A 22,981-nucleotide genomic window follows, 5' to 3' on the forward strand; every position below is an offset into this window, starting at 1 on the left:
ACACTGCCACATTCCCAAGAAGGTGGTGTTCCAAGCTACAACTGTCACATCTGTGACATACAGTCATGCCTAGTCTGCTGTTCCCTGTGACCTGACATCCCTCTTTCCACTCTGGCCATACCTGCCTCCCATCCCACGAAGAAATGGGCCTAGTTTGGCTGAACGGCCCCAGAGCCACAAGAGGATAATTTGACCTCTCATCAAAAACCCTTCCAAGCTCCCAAGGACAAGTGACCATGACCTCACCCTGGCCCACACCCACAAGAATGAGATGACTGGAGCACAGGGTTAGGAAGCTGGATGAGAGTGCCTGGGGGTAACCTGCTTGCTTACTTCGCCCTGTGAGAAAAACTGATCAGGGTCTGTGGCCCAAAGGACTTAAAACACACTAAAGGCACAAGTGTTACTCCAGAAGGCCAGATCACCTGGCAGGGTGCTCCCGGGAGCCCCATGCGCTTGGTAAAGGTCATGTGAAGCATGCAGATTCCCAGCACCAACCCCGATCTGCCTCTGAACTGCATGTTCAGAAGCAGGGTCCTCAAAGGAGCTGTTTAACAAGTATCCCGGGTAATTCTGATGCACACTGACACTGGGGAATCACTGAGATCTAACGCTCCTTTTGCAAAAGATCATCTTCAGGTCTTCAGTCACTTGTCTGGTCTATTGCTTCCTCCCAGAAAGTAAAACACGTCATTAAGCAGAAAAAAACAACACAAAAGGAGCTGAGAGACCACGTGCCTCTTAACGGATGTATCAAGCCATTGATTTTTATTCATGTGAGCACGTCCTATGATTATGTGAACACGTCACATTCATCACTTTCCTTTTGGGTTTCTGGTTCACCATTCTTACTAACTTCCTTAAGTTACTACTTGGCTAATAACGAAAGGTCAGGAATTGAGTCCAAGGGACAGTAAGAACACTGGCAGCAGAGGCCTCCCGCTAACCCTGCCAGGGTTGGAGTCTAACATCCTGAGGTCGGCCTGTGTCTACTTCATGCTCCGGCCACAAGGTGTGTGATGCAGGGGGCGGGGGTGGGGGCGGGGGAGGCAGCGTCCGGCGTCCCCCCATTCGCAGCACAGGGAGGGATGACAGCAGGCAGAGGCTTGGGCCATAGTGCCTGTGGGGACCACACTCACTGGGATGTCATCGGCTCCATGCTCCTCTCCCTTGAGTCTCCCCATCCCTTGAGGCTGTGTGCAACTCCTGGGGTGCCCTGTGCCTCCCCTCTCATGGCTTCCTGCACTGTTCTCACAGGGACTAGCTTCACTCTTATCCACAGCCACCTGTCCCCCTTTAAGCTTTAGCTGGCTTGTCCCTGAGTGTGTGAGGCAGGAATAGAGAGTTCGATCCCAGGTACGCTGCAATCTCAGGCCCCAGAAACTTGAAGGGAACCTGAATCCTAACACATGCTCCCAGTTGTACTCACCATACCATTCCATTCCATTCAGTTGCTTTGAGCCACACAGCTTGTTTTATTCACCAAGAAATATATTCATCACTTATAAAAGCCATTAAAAAAAAAGCCACATGTTTAAGAAGACAGCAAAGCACATCACTTTGAAAAGGCTGACATTTTTTTTTTAAACCGTCAGCACTTTAAAAATCTAGAGGATTTTTTTCATTTTGTGTTTGTCCCACAGCAGTCAAGCTCAGAGGACAAAACTGTAGCTCATCAAACAGCACATGAAGACAGCCCAGGAGCCCTCATGCCTTTAGAAAAACAAAACAGCTTCTAAACCTCCATCAATTCCCCGGTGAAGGAAAACCACTAGAACACGCTAGGCCCTTGGCATCTGGGGGTTTAGCACTTACAGTTCCATCAACTGGGATTGACTCCAGGGGTTCACAACACGGGTTTCAAACCAGCGCGCTATGAGGCTGGAGTGTGGACCGGTCACTGAGCTGACTTAGAACAGACCATTGTCAACACAGCTCTGCTGTCTTCTACCTGTCCTCACACGTCGAGAGACTATACATTTTTTAAAATTATTATTTTTGGTTTTTTTTGGAAGGGGGAGGTAATTAGGTTAATTTATGTATTTATTTTATTTATTTATTTATTTATTTTAACGGAGGTGCTGGGGATTGAACCCAGGACCTCGTGCACGCTAGGCACGCACTCTAACACTGACCTCTACCCTCCCCCGGGGAGAAGATATCGTAACTGCACCTACAAATCTGAGGATTCACAGAGGACTAGATGATGTACTGCCTGTGAATGTCAAGGACAACTGGAAATCAACTGGTTCCCTACACAGACAGGTCTGTTTTCAGGAAAAAGGGACCAAAGCACCAAAGCAGAGGATAAGAAGACTTTTCAGATGATTCCATACTCTTATGATAAGATGCTCTCTGCATGCATGCCTTTTGTTAAACCTTTACCTTACATCAAGCATATGCTAGAGAGACGTTACATTCACTTTAAAAAGAGAAGACACGTGAGTCAAATAAAAGTGACTCGCTTGAGAGCAATAAGAGAGAAATGAACCTAAAAAAAAAATTCCATGCTAGTTTTAACAATAATTTGTTTCCAGAACAGGGAAACGTTTCTAACTACATTTGCACTCCGTCTTTATCAACTCCAGACTACCATGTCCTTTTCCAAAACTGTCAGTCACACACACACACAGTCACGTCTTGTGTTTGGATCTGCTCATCACGCTATCTTAGCCAGCCATTTCTCCAGGTCCTGGATGTCAGCAGAGCCGGTGTCCCCTCTTCCACCCTTGGCACTACACTCCAGGAACTCCACTTTGAGGGGCAGCTGTGAGAATTCAAATTCTTTGCCTTTCTTTCCCAGGTGAGCGGGAGCAGCGCTGGAACTGTCCAGTGTGCTGGGGGCAGCGGAACGGGTGACTCGTAAAGTATTGCTGTTGAGGCAAAAGGAAAATGAGTCAGGAAACAAAAAGAGCTTAATTTTTATATAATGATTAAAGGCCTTTAGGAAATCATATTAATTCCTAAATATTTCAGCATTCGTTTAAATACTTAATCATAAAACTGTTAATTTAGCTATTAAGATTATTGAGTTACTCTCTTGGAAAGACAGGCCAGGGGTCCAAGCTTACATGGCCAGATGACGGCAGGTCAATAACGAACCAAGGTCACACCAACCTTCTTTCAGACTGGAGCCCTCTTCTACTAGGATTTCCTGTATGATGTCGTTTTAAAATGTATTTTAAAATTACATGCTATAAATATTATAAAACTTTATGTTTCTGAAAGTTAAGTGGGGATAAATAGGGTATTTATATTAATCTCGAGTCCATCTGGATACAGAGCTCAGAAATACACAAACTGCAGGTTTTCACATCCAGTTTGGGGATAATTACTCTCCAATCTCTTCAGCCACTAAAACTTTCCCAGTTCAAGTCACTTAACTGCCACCTGCTGGCCCTAATAAGAAGTGCAAGCAACGCTCATTTGTCTGCTCCCCACCTTCCTGCTAATCCAGGAGCAGAGGACAGGGTGACAATCTGCTCTCCTACAAATAAAGCATTTCTTGGTGCTGAAGATTTCATGAAAGTTAGTAACGAATCCACAGGAAAAACTAAATACCTTGTTTAGAAAGACACACACATCTGGGAAAAGTATTTTAAAAAACAAATAATACAAAACTTAAGATATTACTTATTTCTTGGGGGAAAAAGGGAAAAGCATTTGGGGACGAGTACATGGGGCCTTCTAAGCAAGGTGCTGGGTCTGTGGGTGTTCATTTTAGTATTCTTTAGACTCAATATATATGTCATATATACTCCCTTATATGTAAGGTATTTTACAATTAAAAAAAAACTTTAAAAGGCAAAAAAGCCAAACATCACATGAATTCAGTTCTTGCCCTAAGGCCACGTAAAAATAGTAAACTCTGATTCAGAAGACTATGAAATGCTACAAAGCTGAAGGGGCCAAATTCTTATAAATACAGGATTAAACTAAAATTAGACTCCTAATTCACCTGGTATTAACCTTTATAACTCTTTTAACATTTAATTTCGCTGCTTTATAATATTTCTTTCTGTATAGTTTTTCTATGGCTCTTTAGAGTGAAAAGCAAATGGGCTAAGAAAAATGTGTTTTAAACATGGGAAGACTTGGACCATACTGTTTGAAAAATGCATTCACAAATAATAGTGATCACTTTTTTCACAAAGGTAATTCTTAACTATTGCAACAGATGTAAGACAGGGACAAAAGCTTTTCCAGACACACAAACGCTGTGGGAGTTCATCACTACTAGTCCTGCCTTACAAGAAATGCTAAAGGGGCTTTTTCAAGGTGAGATGACACTAATTAACAACATGAAAACATATGAAAGTATAAAACTTGCTGTAACAGTAAAAACATACTAAAATTCAGAATAATCTAATAAGGGAGGCAGGAAGAAACTCAGAAAGTAACGGACATTTTTATGGCTTTGATGGTGGTGGTTTCACAGGTATATGCTTATCCCTAAATCGAGGTGTGTACATTAAGTATGTATAGCTTTCTAGATAGCAATTATACCTCAATAAAAAGGTTAATTTTTTTTCTTTTGATATTCAATTTGAAGGCATGATGTCTTTGGTAAATCTGATTGGCTAACTTTTCAATTATATATTAAAAGCTTAAAGCATATGGAATTAGGGAGGAGGGTACAGCTCAGTGGTAGAGTACATGCCTAGTATGCATGAGGTCCTGGGTTCAGTCCCCAGCCCCTCCATTAAAATGAATACATAAATAAACCTAAAGCATATGGAATTAAATATATTATTCTCTACTAAAAGGAAAAAAGAAAAAAAAGAAACCACAGAAAATGACAGACCAGAGCTGGTAAAATTTTTCTGTAAACAGCAATAAATTAAATTTATTTTGGGCTTGTGGGTGACATTTAATCTCAGTCACATATTTTTCTACTTTTCTTCCTTTTTTCTTACTAGTCCTATAAAAATGTAAAGCTACTCTTCGCTTGCAGACCCTTAGCAGGGGTATGTCGACCCCTGAAGCAAATTGTCTTCTACTGGACTCTAACCTCCCGCGTACAAGAGCTCCATCACACTTCCTCCTATAGCCACACCCTGAGTGCAAGTCTCCGCATACACTAGATGCATTACAGGTGCTTGTTAAATGAATAAAGGAGAACGTAAATGACAGTGGGGAAAAATGTACTAAAAGTTGAATTTATACAATTTCCCCTCATTTTATTCTTTAATTAGAAGTGTCCTTACACAACAGCAATAAGAAAAAGTAACCTGCTTTATTATAATGTTGATAGTATTTTCTATGTAAGCAACCTGTTAGCTAGCTCTTAGAAAACAATAACAACAAAAACATGTTAGAGTCCTTAAAATTTAAAAGTTTATAGCTTGGGGGGAGGGTAACAGCTCAGTGGTAGAGCACATGTTTAGCATGCAGGAGGTCTTGGGTTCAATCCCCAGAGCCTCCATCAAATAAATAATGAAAATAAATTAATTAATTAACCTAATTACCCCCCCAAATCATTCTAATAGCCTATAATGAAAATGAATATGAAAAGGAATATATATATAAAACTGAATCACTATGCTGTATACCAGAAATTAACACACTGTAAACCAACTATACTTCAATAAAAGAATAAAATAAAACAAATGAACCAAAAACAAAAGCTTACAGCTTAATTTACAAATTCTTAAATACCAAAATTAAGTTAAATGATACTGCTACGTAGCTTGAAAACAAAAAGGTAAGCTACAAAATAGTATCATAGATGTTTACATTCTTCCAAAGTTTTCTTTTCTTATTCTGTCAACACAAACTTTCACGGCCTTCAAATTTTTTAGTCTTTAAAATCTTTCATATCTGCTATAAATGAGCTAGAAACAATGGGAAAATAAACTGAGCCTACAGTCTCAATAAACTTGAGAACTTTCCACAAAAATTCTGAATATCTATAAACATCCACATGAATAATTTTTGTAATTCCACTAATCTGTTGTCAGCTATTTAACAAGTACGTTTCACACTGATCTTCAGGCTAACTGTGATAACCATACACAACCAAAGATGCCAAGTGATTTATTCACATTTTCTAAACATTAAGAAGATACACAATTAACTAATAGGACTTATTCTTACTTACAGTTCTTTTTCAAGCTGCTGCTGAATTAACTTTGCTGATTTTGCCATTGTAATGTCTGTAAAGAAATAAAGACATTTTTGCAGTTTAAAGCAGAAAGGGTCTTTTCCCAAGATTTCTTGCACATATGGAAAATTCCTACTTAAACCAGTAAATTTCTCTGCCTCACCACTTTTTTAAAAGTTTTTTATTACTAGTATTTCCTGTATCAAAGTAAGCTTTATATTTGAATATTTATATTATGATAATACTTATAAATATATTAACTTAGTGACCCTAAAATTGGTTAGTTCCTTCACTAAAGTTTGCCACATCTTATAGACCTTTTATATCAACCCACATATATAAGTCCAGCCAGTTTAACAAAAAGAAAAACTACCAGCTTTCTGACTTTTAACAAGAGCCCACAGTCCGACAGAAATACCCTACCTGTCATATACACCGGTCATATAATAGTAAACTAAGCACATTTCCAGCTGACTCTAAGATGGTATGTTACAGCGTCAAGTGCACGTTGGTAATAAACAAGCACTGATTTAACACCAGCAGAAGCCAAATAAACATTACTTCCTCTTCTTATACTGAACAGAAGAAATAAAGAGGTCAGGGGATGATCCTAAGGCTGATTCCCGACTAGTCACTGTTACAGTTATTACTAGCTTGCCTCTGAGAAATGCACCAGGCTCTTCGTAGAATGAGAATATTAGATCTGAAAGAGGCCTATGAAGATCAAATAGTCTATCTTATTTTCATTTTTTTTTTTAGGAAAGAGGAGAGATTATTTCATTCATTATTGAGGTAACATGGTTTACAACATTATATAAATTTCACATGTACAACGTTATGATCTGACTTCTGTGTACACTACAGCGTGCTCACCACCAAGTTTAGTTTCCACCCGTCACCACACAGTAGTGGGTGCTGGTATCTTTTTGAGTTAGTGTTTTCATTATCTTTAGATAAATACTCAGATGGTGGGATTGCTGGATCACATGGTAGTTCTATTCTTAATTTTTTGAGGAACCTCCATACTGTTTTCCATAGTGGCTGCACCAGTTTACACTCCCACCAGCAGTGCACAAGGGATCCCTTTTCTCCACATCCTCCCCAACACTGGTTATTTCTCATTCTTCTGACAACAGCCATTCTAATGGGTGTGAGGTGATGTCTCACTGTGGTTTTGATTTGCATTTCCCTGGTAACTAATGACGTTCCTCTTCACTAGTGATGAACATCTTCACATGTGCCTGCTGGCCATCTGTACCTTTTCAGAAAAAAAATCTATTCAGATCTTCTGCCCTTTTTAAAATCAGGTTGTTTGGGTTTTTTTGTTGTTGTCGAGTTATGTGAGTTCTTTATATATTTTGCGTATTAACTCCTTATCAGATGTATGAATTGAAAATATCTTCTCCCATTTGGTAGGTAGTCTTTTTGTTTTGTTGATGGTTTCCCGTGCTGGGCAGAGCTTCTGTTTGATGTGGTCCCACTTGCTCATTTTTGTTTTTGTTTGCCTTGCTTGAAGAGACAGATCCAAAAAGATACTGCTAAAACCAACGTCAGAGTCCAAAACTCCCTGTTTTCTTCTAGCAGTCTTACGGTTTCAGGTCTTACATTCAAGTCTTTAATCCATTTTGAGTTAATTTTGGGCTATGGTGTAAGGAAAAGGCCTAGTTTCATTCTTTTATATATGGTTGTCCAGTTCTCCCAACACTACTTACTGAAGAGATTGCTCTTTCTCCATTGTATGTTCTTTGCTCCTTTGTTGTCAATTAATTGTCCATATATGGGCTTTCAATTCTGTTCCACTGATCTGTATGTCTGTTTTTCTGCTAATACCATGCTGTTTTGAGTACCATAGCTTTGTAGTATAATTTGAAATCGGAGTATGATACCTCTATCTTTCTTCTTTTTTCTCAAGATTGCTTTGGCTATTCGCAGCCTTTTATGGTTTCATACAAATATTAGGAATTTTTGTTCTATTTCTGTGAAAAATGTCATTGGGATTTTTATAGGGATTGTTGCACTGAATCCATAGATGGTTAAAATAATGCTAATTCTTCCAATCCACGAGCACAAAATATCTTTCCATTTCTTTGTCTTCCATTTCTTTCAACAATGTTTTACAGTTTTCAGTGTACAGGTTTTTCACTTCCTTGGTTAAATTTATTCCTAGGAATTTTATTCTTTTTGCTTCAATTGTAAATGGGAATGTCTTCTTAATTTCTTTCTGCTAGTTTGCTGTTGGTGTACAGAAACACAACAGATCTCTGTATACTGATTTTGTACCCTGCAACTTGACTGTATTCATTTATTATTTCCAATAGGTTTTTGGTGGAGTCTTCTGCCTCCTCTACGTGTCCAGGCCGCCCACCTTCAGATGTACAGACTTGTGGGTCTCTCCAGCATCCCAGTGTGCTGGGCATGGGAACCTCTGTTCAGTTACGGATGTTTTACTAGTTGCAGAACAAGAGGGAGAGACAATGGAGACGCCTCATGCCGCGTGATGCTGACATCACTCCTAACCTGATCTTACAGGTAGTGAAGTTGAAACCTAGTTTTACCGGGTGACACTAAAAAGGTTCTCATGCTTATGAGGTTAAAGAAAAACAACTTCTGCAAACTCCCCTAGATGAAATGTGCTAAATGGCAAACTTATTTGAAAGGAGAGACTCTACCCAGTCCTCCCACAACTGTGTATCTGATAAGACGTACTGTCAGTCTGATGAACTTAATTTGGTAAAGTAAAATGATTTATAATTAAAAAAAATAAAACATGTGTCAAATAACAATTGATAATCGTCACTCCTTTGTCATTCCTGAGAACAGCCTGGTAATGAGACTAAGGAAAACGCAGGAGTATAAATAAATTTTAAGGCTTAAAATCCTTATGTTATGTAGCTCATTAGCAATTGTCTGTCATCCTCAGTAATAACAATTGTAGATAATTGTATTAATTCTAACTAGCAATCCCAGAAATATATCAATTATTATTGCCAGTAGACATGAGGGTACCTTGCTTATTGCAAGCAATTAAGAATGATGGTGTGTTCTTCAGACCCATACTGTCAAGGAGGACTTGATACAGAAACTCGGCCACATCCTTCACCTCTCGCTGGAAGGTTGCACTATCCACAACAAATACGATAGCCCTGAAGGGGGAAAAAAAAGAGTGAGCATGCAAGAGTGCAGTATTATACTGAGAAACAGGAGGAGGGTATACAGCTCAGTGGCAGTGTGCTTGGCATGTATGAAGCCTGGGTTCAATCCCCAGTACCTCCATTTAAACAAACAAACAAACAAACCTAATTACCCTCCCCCAAAAGAAACAAAGAAAGAAAAAGAAAAATGACATTCTCAATTTTGTCCAATTCAATCCTAATGAGTAACACAAAACAAACTCACACGCAGATGTGTGCACAAGTAATCACATAGCACAAATACTGAACAAAGGGCTACTGACTACTACTATGTATCAATGATTGTATCTAAAAAGACAACAGGAAATGATGCTTCCCCTCAAGTCCTGGAAGTTGTCATACACAAAACCATGCGATAAAACACTAGACAGATCTATGCATCCGCTGTAGCAGGAACAAACAAAAAGATCATTGACATAAAATCTGGTCAAGAAGACTTAAAGGTTGGCTGAATTTTAGCCAGACAAAAATTACTGCGGCACAGACTGTCTGGAAGTAATATATTTAGGATACGAAGTAGTGGGACAATATGCCCTAGAGAACTCAAGGTAAGCTCAGGTAGCAAAGGGGTGTGACACACTGACCTACAGAGTTTATGCTTTTCTGTCTTACAAAGAATATTGGTCCCTAAGTGGAAGACAGATAAAACTAAAAGGATAATCAAATTAGAAAGCGTGTGACCAGGTAGGGTCAAACCCAAGGCAGAAACAGTGAGAATCCTCATGTGCCAGAAATGAAGACGTGTCAAAGCTAAAGCAAAGCAGTCCAGGAAAACAGCAGGTAACAGGCCTTTGAGATGAGGGTCGGAATGCCCAGGAGAATGTGCAATGGCCAATATGCAGTTGGAGAGCTGGAAATGAAACACTCTGTGCAAAGCCTAGAACTTAAAAGCAGTCTAGTGGAGAGCACTGTGGGAAAATCGTCCAAGAAGAACTGAAACACTGGGTCGCCTGTGTCACACACAGATACAGGGTATGAATTTACACCTTCTCAGGGTCAGATGCCCAAGCAGGAAGAGTCATATAAAAATTGGGCCAGACTCAATGAACCCTTACGGCCCCCAATAGAAGGAAATATGAACCCCTTCTGGAGAGAGGCTTTCACATCCTAAATCAATAAAAAAAAAACAGCAATCACAACATCAACAACAAAATCTAATTCCCTTGAATAAGGGGTCTGGATCAAAAATTACAAATCACAGAAAATAAACCATTATGAGGAAGAACCACAAAGACAGATTAATTAGCACCCAAAACTAAAAATAATGAAGCAATTGATAAAATATTTTAAACTATTTAAGAGAATAGTAGACACCATAATAAAAGAATAAAGTTAGCATAAAAACAAACAGGCTGATTTTAAAAGATATGTTTTTAGAAGTAAAGAATAAACAAAATTAATAACAACTCAATGGAAAAGTTAAGCAGAGAATACTCACAGTTGAAAAGCATACAGTAAACTACAAAACAAAGATGAAAACATCATACTATATGCACAGTAAAAAGACTTGGAAGATGCGATAGAGAAGAGGCAAGAAAGGCAGAAATGATATGGTTCGATGATTTAAAAAGAGTTCCCGGAGGTGAAACTGAGAATGTGGAAACAGAACTAGCTGAAAGGATAATGTTGAGAATTTTCCAGAACTGAATAGGTGACTCTTTAAACTGAAACAGCACACTTGAATTCCAAGCATGATAAAACTTAGAAATCACCCCTGAACAGAGGTTAAAAAGACAGATGAAATGACAATTAGACTGCACACCTGCTTTCTCACCTACAACAACAGATATCTGAAGCCAAGAGTAAGCCTTCACTGTGATGAAAGAAATAACTACCACCAGGATTTTATACTCAGCTAAAAGTTACTCAAAAATGAAGGCCAATGAAAAAACTTTCAAATGAACAAAAGATGAGAAACCTTATGTCTTGTTCAGCATTTCTGGAAACATATCTAAAAGAAAATTAAAAGAAAACTGAATCAAAAGGGAAGATTAAGAGTCAAGAAGTAATGGAGAAAAAAGAAATCTATATATATCCTGGTGATTCGAGGTAATCAACAAATAGAGGATAAAAATATTACTGTTGGGGGTTAAAAAGGAGGAAAGAAAAATAAAATGAAAGGAAGATGGAAGGAAGATCAAAGCTACGAATTTTAAGATTCATTTAAAGAAAATTGCTATTATTGATTTTAAACTTCTGCTAAGTAATCGATGTTAAAAAGAAGGGGGGAGGGCAGAGGATAACCATGGAAAGAGTAGAAACAGCATATTACAAACCAGTAGAGGGGGTAAAAATGAGATTGAGGAAACTTGATGAACTCAGAAGGTAAGGCTAAAAACCAAGAAGTCACAGATCAATACACAGTTGACCCCTGAACAAGGTGGGGGTTAAGGACACTGACCCTCTACACAGTCAAAAATCTGTGTGTAACTTCACAGTCAGCACTCCGTATCCAAGGTCTGGCACTGGCAGATCCAACCAACCACAGACCATGTAGTCCTGTAGTATATATCAAGTGAAAGAGAGCTGGTGGAGTAGAAGGTGCCAGTCTACACATAACAGGGGTCCCAGAAGGAGAAGAAACAAAAAAGGGGATCAAAATGTATTTGAAGAAATCATGACTGAAAATTTTCCAAACCTAAAGAAGGAAACAGATATCCAAGTACAGGAAACACAGAAGGTCCCCAACAAGAAGAATCCAAACAGACCTACACTAGGGCATATTATAATTAAGATGGCCAAAGTTAAAGATTCTAAAGGCAGCAAGAGAAAAACAAAGAGTTAGTTATAAGGGAACCCCCCCCATAAGGCTTTCAGCTGATTTCTCTGCACAAACATTGCTGGCCAGAAGGGAGAAGCAAGATATATTCAAAGTTCTGAAGATGAAAATCTGCAACCTAGTATCAGCAAGAATATCCTTTAGAAGGAGAGATAGAGAATTTTTCAGGCAAGCGAAAACTAAAAGAATACAGCAATATTAAACCTATCCGAAAAGAAATATTAAAATGTCTTCTCTAAATAGAAAAAAAGCAGGAAGCTATAGAAAAGGGAAAAATCACAATTGGAAATGTGATAACTACAATGAACTGCAAGAGGATAAACACGAAGATGTAAAAAGAGGACACAAAAATCATAAATTACGGGAAGGGGGAGCAAGAAAATGTACATTGTCCTTTCATTCTTCTTAAGGTATGTTTCAGCCTATCTCATTACCAGTCTGAAGCAAAGAGATGTAGTATTGGGTTAACATACTTGAAAAATAGGGTAACCACAAATCAAAAGTATACAACAGAGTCACAAAAACCAAAACCAAAAAAACCCCAAACTAACACAAAAGAACTAAAGCACAAAAGGAAAAACAGAAAGAGAAAGGAAGCAACAAAAAAGAAATACAAAATCAACTGGAAAACAAAGTTTAAAATGGCAATAAACACACCTCTACCAATAATTACTGTAATTGTCAATGGACTAAATGCGCTAATCAAAAGACACAGAATGGAAGACTGGATAACAAAACAAGAGCCTACAATATCCTGTTTACAACAAGTTTATATTATATAGCACAGGCAACTATATTCAATATTTTGCAGTAACCTATAATGAAAAAGAATATGAAAAGGAATATATATGTATATCTATGACTGAAACATTATGCTGTATGCCAGAAATTGACACATTGTAAACTGACTATACTTCAATTTGAAAAAAAGGAAAAAAATAATTTAAAGTGTACAAGTAGGCTCACACAGTTCAAACCCATTTTGTTCAAGGGTCCACTTTATTTAAATGACTTTTGAATTTGCATTTATGGTGATTATAACTTAAGTTCATTTGTATCTTCATATTTTGAATGTTTTAGTTACCCAAAATACTTGATTCAAAGAGTAATTACACTGAAAATTATTTTTAAAAACTTTATAAATGAAAACAGGAAAAGAAAAAAATTTTTAATTAGAAATTAAAACCCAATTATGGGAAAATTTATCATTTCTGGATTTGTATCATCTAAGGAATGAAAACTCACACAACCTTCAGTTTCCATTCCAGCATGAAAGAAGTTGGAATTCACCACTGCATTCTAACAATAAGTAAAAAACTGACCAAACTGAAAAATCAACAGCACTTAAGAGTCAAAGCTGTCCTGTTAAGACCAGGACAAGCAAGGATGTCCCATCTCACCACTGCTTTTGCAACATCGTACTGGAATTCCAAGCTAATGCATTAGGACGAGAAAAGGAGTGAGAGGTATACAGACTAGGAAGGAAGAAATGAAAATGTCTTTGTAGCACATGAAATGACTGTCTGTGTAGAAAATCTGAAAGAATCAACAAAGCTCAGGAATTAACAAGCAAGTATAGCAGAATTGCAGGATACAAGGTTGACACACAAATGAATCGCTTACCCAAATATCAGGAATGAACAAATGGAATTTGATATTAAAAACACAATGCCATTTACATTAGCAGCCTCCAAAAGGAATCTCAGGTATAAATACATCATACGATCTATATGAGGAAAACTAAACTATGAAACTCTAATCAACAAAATCAAAGTAGAACTAGAAAAATGGAGAGATACTCCACTTCCATGGATAGGAACACTGGATAGTATCAAGAGGTCAGTTCTTCCCAACTTGATCTATAGATTTAATGCAATTCCAATCAAAATCTCACAAACTTATTTTGTGGATACTGAAGTTTATATGAAGAGGCAAAAGACCCAGAACAGCCAATACGATACCGAAGAACAAAGCTGGAGAACTGACATTACCAACTTACTATCAAACTATAGTAATCAAGACAACATGATATTGGTGAAAGATCAATATAACAGAATAGAGTCCAAAAAGAGAGCCTCATAAATAGTCATGTGATCTTTGACAGAGGAACAAATACAGTCTTTTCAACAAATAGTGCTGGAGAGTGCAAAAAAAAAAAAAAAAAAAACCAAAAAGAGTCTAGATACAGAACTTACATCTTTCACAAAAATTAACTTAAAATGAATCACATACCTAAAAGTAAACCAGAACTATAAAACTCCTAGGAAATAACACTGGAGAAAACCTAGATCATCTTGAGTTTGACAATGACTTTTTAGATACAACATAATCCAAGAAAAGAATCAATAAACTGGACTCCAATAAAGATAAAAATGTCAGCTCTACAAAAGTCAACATCAAGAGAATGAGAAAACAAGCCACAGACTGGGAGAAAATATTTGCAAAAGATGTATCTGATAAAAGACTGTTATCCAAAATATGTAAAAACTCTTAAAACTCAACAGTAAGAAAACAACTCAGTTTAAAAAGTGGGTCAAAGATCTTTACAGACACCTCACTGGACAAGATTTAAATAACTTATAAATAGCAAATAAGTATACGAAAAGATGTTCCACGTCATATGTCATTAGGGAAATGCAAAATAAAACAATTAGATACCACTACATACCCATTAGAATAGCCACAATCCAAAACACTGACAACACTAAACGCTGGGGAGGATGCAGAGCAAGTGGAGCTGTCACTCAGCACTGATGGGAATGCGAAGTGGTACAGCCACTTTGGAAGACAGTTTGGTGACTTCTCACAAAATTAAACACACTCTCACTATATGATTCTGTGATATCTGCTCCTTGCTATTTACTCAAAACTTTATGTTCACACAAAAACTAGCTTTATTCATAACTGCCAAAAGTTGGAAGCAACCAAGATGTCCTTCAGTAGGTGAATGGGTAAATGAACTGTGGTACAGCCAGACAATGAAACATCATTCAGCACTAAAAAGAAATGAGGACTCAAGCAATGAAAAGACCTGGAAAATCTTAAATGCACATTACTAAGTGAAAGAAGGCAGCGTGAAAAGGCTACATACTGTATGTTTCCAACTATATGACATTCTGGAAAAGGCAAAACTATAGAGATGGTAAAAAGATGAGTGGTTGTCGGGTTAGGGGAGAGAAGGATGAACTGACAGGACAGGGGATTTTTAGGGCAGCGCAACTACTCTGTATGGTACTGTAAGGGTGAATACATACCATTATACATTTGCTCAAATTCCTAGAACACACATCAGGAATGGATCCTCACGTAAAATGTAAACTCTGGGTGTTTATGACCTGTCAATTTAGGTACACTGATCGTAACAAATGTACTACTTCGGTGGAGGATGCCGATAACAGGGGAGGCTAGGCCTGTGTAGGGGTGAGGTTATATGGAAAATCTCTGTATCTCCTGCTTAATTTTGCTGTGAACCTGAAACTGTCTAAAAATAAAGTTTGGGTTTTTTTTTTTTAAATCAAATAACAGTCTTATCTATGATAGATTGCTCATCACCACCACCTTGTGGGCAAGGAAGCAACAAAAAAATACAAGCCAAGATATCTTCAAAAATAAGGAAGGAAAAAACTAGCTCATTCCATCAAACCAAAGAGTCCATCAAATAAAAGACGTATTATTATTTCAGGTACAACTAAGAAAGAAAATACTGCCAATTAAACTGTAACACTGTCAACTGTAAGTAGCATTCCAAATAGATATTAAAATGTGTCTTAAAATCCATGAGATGTGGTATTTTGATTTCCCTCAAGTTCTTACTAGTGTTAGAGACTAAAAAAGAATAAAGTGTCTTAAACTGAAGCATGAGAAATTTAGGAAATGAAAGAGTCAGTAACACAAGGATGATACTAAAAGAAATATGAAAATATTGTTCTGTATGTTTCAGGCATCAATTTTAGACAATCTAAGGATAGAAATATATAATGTTGGATTTTAATAACTTCTAGGATTCCATCTAGCTTTAAAATTCTTTATTCAGTTTTAATAATTCTACACATTATTAAATTTGTCCTCAGAGTAAATGAAAAATTTATCAACAGGATAATAAGCATAAATGCTTTCTGAACACTCTGAGAAACACTTTGAAACATTATCTTATATAATCCAAGTGTAAGTGGGCTTGCAACCCAGAAACGGCTGACCCCAGGGTCCATGCTCATTCCACTCCAGGACACCAGGTTGCCTCCCAAAACCAGAGAAAAACAACACAGGTGTCCTTTATGTACAAAGTTCAGACAAGCTCATTTCACTTCCTACTTACCTGGCTGAAGCCTTAAACCGCTCTAAGAACTGAAGTCTCAAGCTCTCATGGCCAGGGAGGTCAATCAAGGTCAGGCTAGTCCCCTAAGGATGGCAGCAACAATATTAAATTCATGTTTCACCTTGATTCACATCCGTAACATAAATCATTCATTTCAGATCTCAGGTATTAGAACTGTAACCCAGTTAATTAATGAACCAAAAGTGTCACTGTAACTAATTAATGAATCAAATAAATGACATATTACTATTTCAGGTACAACTAAGAAAGAAAATACTGCCAATTAATGAATCAAACAAATGTTCACAGAGCATCTCCTATTTATAAATCATTAGTGGAGGCTCTGGGGATTTAACAATGAGCAAAATCTGACGTGGTGCCTGCTCTAACAGAGCTTATAATCAGAAAGATCAACACAATGTAAAATTACATGTAAATGTAAAATTACAACTTTGATAAATGTTCTAAGGGTACATGAGAAACTGACCCTGTCTGGGGAAATTAGGGAAGTTCATGTGAGGCTGAGGCTGAGGAAATATACCAGTATGAATAAAAGCAAAATCAGTAATAAATATTCACAAACTAAATAATGTAATGTAAGAACCTACACTCCATCACATTGCATGTTACCACTACAGAGATCCCTAACCTTTATAAAAACAAAACATTCCTTCATATTTCTACCATAAGTTAATTAAAAATGTATGCCCACTAGAGAAATCATTTATTTGTTCCAACTCTGTTAATATTTTGTGTCAATTCTTGATCCAGGGGACAATCATCGAACAGGGTGGGGCTGTCCCCCTACTGAGCAGGCTTGTTAAGCACCCACTTACATGCTGTTCTTTCCAGGCCTTCACTCTTGAACTCAGGTTCAATGCAGATGTGACTATGCTCAATGATAAGGCTCTCAGGTATAGCCCTAGAACCTGCATCAGACTCATGCATCACTTCTCAGATGCTCTACCTTCTCCACAGACAGCCTCAATCGCTATTCAGCAGGAGGGGGTCAGCACTATGCACAGATTTGACTTAATTACAGCTGGATACATTATGAACTGGCGCTTAGTCTGAGCAGTCTTTTATAGGTAAATATACAATATGTATTAGCCTTTTTTTTTTTAAAATACTGGTAAGAGTCTAGGGACCTCAGGCTGGGACCCACTACCACATTTCATAATCAGCACCACACCACATACTATAAACAATTCATAAGCTACAACGCTAAGTATGTTACTGTCATGAGAGACTAGACGTAAAACATAAAGGGGGTAGGAGAAGAAAGAAGGGAGGAGTGTTTTACATATGCAATAGAAACATGCAAGTCTCATATGTAATGTTAAGTTTTCTAATAGTCATATTAAAAGAGAAACAGGTCAAATTTTTAAAACATATATTATGTAATCCAATGTATCTAAAATACTAGATTTAAAATATTATTTTTTAGTATATAATTTAAAACTCAAGAAATTATTTATATTTTACATTCTTTTTTTCATTCCAAATCTTCAAGACCTGGTGTATATTTCATACTTACAGCACCCTTCAACTTAAACTAGTCACACTTCAGGTGCTCAGTAGTCACACCGTGGCTACTCTATTGGAAAGTACAGGTCTAAAGCATACCCTGGAATACCCCACTTTGAAAAATCTGGTACAAGTGCCTCAAGAATTAAAGAACTCCCAAACTTGAAATTTCAAAATCTGAATCCTTGGGAGTTTCAAAAAGTCTGAGCCATAAAGAGTGCTATTATTAAAAAAAGAAAAAAAATCTCTAAGACATTGAAAAGAATGTCTCTTTACCTTTGCTTATAATGGTTAATTCTGGAGGGAACAGAAGAGTCAGGGGGACCCAAGGAGAAAGGGAAAAGGTTCCTACGGTCAGCATTCTAATTCACCCATCTATACATCCACTCCAACCAGCCATCCACCTTCCCTCCACTCACTCACCAAATACTTCTTAAGCATTATAATCGACTTGGCAGTCACTGTCTAATTCTGGAGACATATAGGTACATAAAAAGTCCTTTCTCATGATTCCTTATTGGCACTTTTGAAATATACTCATGTATACTCTTTAACAGAGCCATTGTAACACTTTGTAAAAGCAAAAGATTGTAACAACAAAAAACTGTATGTCTGTTAATAGGTCTCTTATTAAATAAAACCTTAATTGTATGGTACAGCCACAAAATGGAATACTAGGCAGCTCATAAATCAACCAGGTAGTGCTATGTATGCAAACGAGGAGGGGAAAAAAGGAAAAACAAACGCAAGTAGTATCAGCAGTATCAGTCATATTGTTAAATTTTTAAAAAAGGGGGTGGGGTGGGGGACAGTGTTAAAAAAGAAAAAAAGTTAAGGATAAACACATATAGTTATACAGCACAGACCACCTGGAAGACTACACAGGAAGAAAATGGTGAATTATTACTTCTAAGGAGGAGACTTAGACTTTTCTAAGTCTTTATATTCAAAACATAAATGAGAAGAAAAAGGCTTAATGTTCACCCTTAAGAACTCATGGTAAAGCTGGAAAGAAGACATAGAAACAAAAACTAATCAAATGCAGTGTAACATCAGTGTGCATGAGATAAAAAGCAGGGGAGGGCAGGAGTAAGTCTACTGCTTGGGTGGCTAAGAGCAGAATTTGTCACATGGACTATATTTATCCATAAAAATAAGCTATAAATAGTACCTATGCCCTCAGAGTAATTCATCCTAAAAATGTCTTTTCCTGACAAAAGGAAGTAAAATTGTCAGACCCCCAACATTCTCGAAACCCCTTACCCTGTTATTGTTGACCCTGTACGCAGCAGAGCTGTCAGTGATGGAAGTCTGAGTGTCTCTGTAAAGGCCTGTTAACAACTGTAAAAAGACAAAATAGTATGTCAGAGATCAGAGTAAACATAAACAGCAATCTAAAGTAAGTATTTTTACTCTAAGAGTTAGATCAGCTTGCAACAGCTGAAAGGAACCATACTGATTTTCTTCCCTTTGCTTGTAGAAAAATCTAATTAATTGCAAACTTCATTCCCCTCTTCCCAATGAAAGAAGGAAAAAAACTATGATTTTTACACTATTATTTTCAAATAACAGCTTCAAGTGGTTAGTGGCCAAATTTACTGACCTTCCATTAACATTTCTAAACATCTTTGATGATTAGAAATTATATTTCTTTAGTGGAAGGGAAATAATTTATACTCTCAAAAAGAAGAGTAATGGGGGAGGGTACAGTTCAGTGGTAGAGTGCATGCCTAGTATGCATGAGGTCCTGGGTTCAATCCCCAGTACTTCCAATAAAAAATAAATAAATAAACCTAATAACCCCCCAAAAAACAAACAAAAAAAGGCTATTTTTTAAATAAAAATTGAAAAAAGTAATAAGGAGAAAACCTCTGCTACTCTCTGTAGCAAAAAAGCAAACATTTAAACATGCTAAATAGACTAAATATAAACATTAGTGAAAATAAGCCTAATTAGCCCAAGATGTTGAGAATCCCCCTTTGAAAAAGTTTCTTTGACAAACTCTCAGAAGAGTTTGTCACAAAAAGAGTTTTACACTGTGTGACAATTACTGTCTTGTATCTTTTCAGCTGTTCTGGCATCCTTAGCCACAGCATGAAAGTAGTCAATATATAAAATCTTTAAATGGGATAAAGGCTAAATGTCAGTATCTGGCAAGTGCAAAAAAATCCCAGGAATAATGGGATGCCCTAAAATTTCCTATCAAGTTTAATAAGAGAGGTGTAAATCACAGCATTTACTCGGACAAAGAGCAATGTTTTCCCGGAGTCACAAAGGCCAACAAGAAGAACGGCTCTTTGACTGCTCCTTCTGCTCCGGATGAACTTCCAGAACACTGTGGAATAGAGAAAACCAAAATTATGCCTTGATTGTCAACAATCCCCGTGTACGGTTGGGTCCGGGGAAATTAACAGAAGTCTACCACAGAACACTTCTTTCATTCCAGAACTTACTTTCACTGTTATTACCACCATTATAATCGTTGCTGTAGTCGTTAGGAGATCCGCTGAGTTTCAGCCACTATCAACTGTCAACTTTTCTGTATCTGCAGCCCCTACCTCAACTGTGTACTACTCAAGCGCAGTCTTGCCTTATTAACTTCGTACCCCAGCACCCAGCTCGCAAACATAGAATGCTCAAACTTGGAGCAAAGACCCTTTAAGTCTAGTAGTAAGAGCAATAGAAGGCGGGGGTGCGGGGCGGGGATCGCGCTCAGGAGGAACAGGGGCTAGTAACCCGTACCCAAGGAGCAGGAAGTCACTCCGGGGGTCGCGAGGGATCCCCTTTAACATAGAGCTGTTTCTACCGCTTCAGGCAGGAGAGCAGGGTGGTATAAGGGGTGGTCTCCCTCTCCAGACGCCCCCCAGGTGCCATCTCTGCAGCGCGTCCACGGTCTGCACAAGCCCAGTCCTAGCCCGGATCCTCGCCCGCCCTGCACCCGCCACATCCATCGGCCGCCTCTTTACCTAGCGTCAGCAGCACCGCGAGGAGCGCCACCACGACTGACAGCAGCGTCGGGTCCCTCTGCTGCAGCTCCTGCCGCAAGGAGTCCAGGTAGGGCTGGAAGGTGCCCCCGGCACCACCGCCATCCCCCACCCGCCGGGAGTCCGCGGAAGCCATGGCTGGGATGCGTGGTATCCGGCACCGCGAAAGCAACGTGGCCCTGGGCTCTGCGCAGGCGTGCGCAGCGGAGCATCACGGGAGTGGTAGTTCCTAAATTGTATTTCCTCCTTCAGAGGCCGGAATCCCGAAGGTCCTGATGGGAGTTGTAGTTCTCTTGGACTTCGGGCTTCCGCCGAAAGACTGGGCAGCCAGCCAGCCACAGGTGTGTGAGTCAAACGTCGCCGCTCTCTTCATGGTTCTTGACAAAATGATGGGTGAATAAAATGAATGACTCAAGAAATCTTTATTGAGGATTTCCAGTCGCTCCATTTGAGAGGTGAGTCTTACGAGGAACTCAAGCATTACACAAACATTTCATCTGAATATAATGTGGCACGGGGTGACAGAGGATTTTAAGTAGCGATATGAGAATGCAAGTAGGAACGCTTAGTCCATCGTAGGTTCAGAGAACAGTTCCTGGAGAAAAATGCCAGGAACTGAGCCAAGAAGGATCCATTAGCCTCTTCAGGCGTGACAGAAAAAAGGGTGCTCTGTGCAGAAGAAAGTGAGCAATTCGATGTCCCCACACTGTAAATCTAGGGCTGCAACTGAAATACCTACATTAAGGGAAGCAGCCAGGAAAATCCATAGGCGGGGTGGGGATGATTGAAAACTGCAGCTGGCACTCCTGCCCAAAGGAGGCAGCCACCACTCTGCCAGGCAGGTATGTGGGACCACGGTGGCCAGTTCTTCAGTTTTTCAAGATAAGCCAGAAAGAAAGGTTTTTAAGGGAAATTTTCCACTTTTCAAATTTCAGCAAATAATAAAAACTTGTGGCCCAAATAAAACACCTCATCGGGTCAGAAGTGGCCAGCCTAGGGGCTCTGCCGGTTTTCAGTTTCTGTCATTAACAGGTGTCTTTGCAGCATAAGTGGCAGAAGATGAAACAGGAAATGTTGGCAAAAACCAGGCCTGAAGGGAATGTGTGCTATGCTGAGGAACCTAGGCCTTATCCAGAATGCAGTAAGAATTTTTGGTTGGAGGTGAGATTGATGATTGGCAGATCAACGGAGAGCTGTGGTTTGAGAGAAAAAAGACTGGGGGCAGGGAGACTAGCTGGAGACTATTGCAGTATTTTGACAAATGAGGCACAGGGGCTGAGCCAGGGACAGAGGTAAGTGTGGAAAGGCAGCCACAGCTATGAGAGATATTTAGAAGGAAAATATATAGGATTTGGTGATTAACTGGATACGCCGAGTTAAGAAGGAGAGTTACCAAGACTGCATCTGAAGCAGTTGGTGTGCATTATTGGGAAGATCAAAGTGCTTAACATAAATTAGAGAATTCAGTTAGAGAGACTTTGGAGCTGGGAGCAGAGCAAGGATGAAAATCACCTCTCTTTTGTGTATGTGGAGTTTCCATTAACTCTAGGAAATCTAAAATCGTATATCAAGCAGGTGTTACAGTGAACGAATGTGAGGTTTCAGCAGTAGGTGCTATTTTCACTTGAGAGTCATATGTTAACAAGTGGTCATTAAATCATGGAGCTCACGAAGAGTGAGGAGGAGAGGGGACCACACCAAGAAGCCTAAGAAGGGAGAGTCAGTGACACAGGAGTAAAATATGTCCTGGAAATAGCAGCATCTCTGCAACAGATGATGAGGCTTGAATGAAAGTGGGCTCAGGGGAAACATCAGGGTGAGGATTGGGAGGGGGGTTATGGAAGCAAGACTGTAGGAGGTGGAGAAGAGGGTGGGTCATGAGACTAATTACTAATGTTAATGAGTGCTTGCTAGTTCCAGGCATTGTTCTAAATACTTTATTAATGTGTATAATCCTCACAATGACCCACTATCCTAGTTTTACAGAAGGCAAACTGAGATGGGGGTTAAGTAACCCACCTGGTGATCCCAGGCAGTTGGGTGCCTTTATACGCTCTGACACAGCACAATTCATTTTCCAGG

At 38.7% G+C, this 22,981-nt stretch overlaps 1 protein-coding gene across 1 annotated transcript; it reads right to left on the bottom strand.

Annotated features, from left to right (window-relative positions):
- Positions 1 to 741: 741 nt before the first annotated feature.
- Positions 742 to 21,085, bottom strand: SRPRB (SRP receptor subunit beta). Its single transcript, XM_006179714.2, has 7 exons — positions 20,882 to 21,085; positions 20,156 to 20,250; positions 19,179 to 19,256; positions 16,389 to 16,471; positions 9,110 to 9,246; positions 6,101 to 6,155; positions 742 to 2,873 (listed from the first exon to the last, which is right to left on the bottom strand). The coding sequence occupies exons 1-7, from the start codon at positions 21,033 to 21,035 to the stop codon at positions 2,660 to 2,662; spliced, it is 816 nt and encodes a 271-aa protein (XP_006179776.1). The 5' UTR covers positions 21,036 to 21,085; the 3' UTR covers positions 742 to 2,659.
- Positions 21,086 to 22,981: the final 1,896 nt, after the last annotated feature.

This window comes from Camelus ferus, chromosome 1 (assembly GCF_009834535.1).
Source record: "Camelus ferus isolate YT-003-E chromosome 1, BCGSAC_Cfer_1.0, whole genome shotgun sequence".
Taxonomy (NCBI): Eukaryota; Metazoa; Chordata; class Mammalia; order Artiodactyla; family Camelidae; genus Camelus; species Camelus ferus.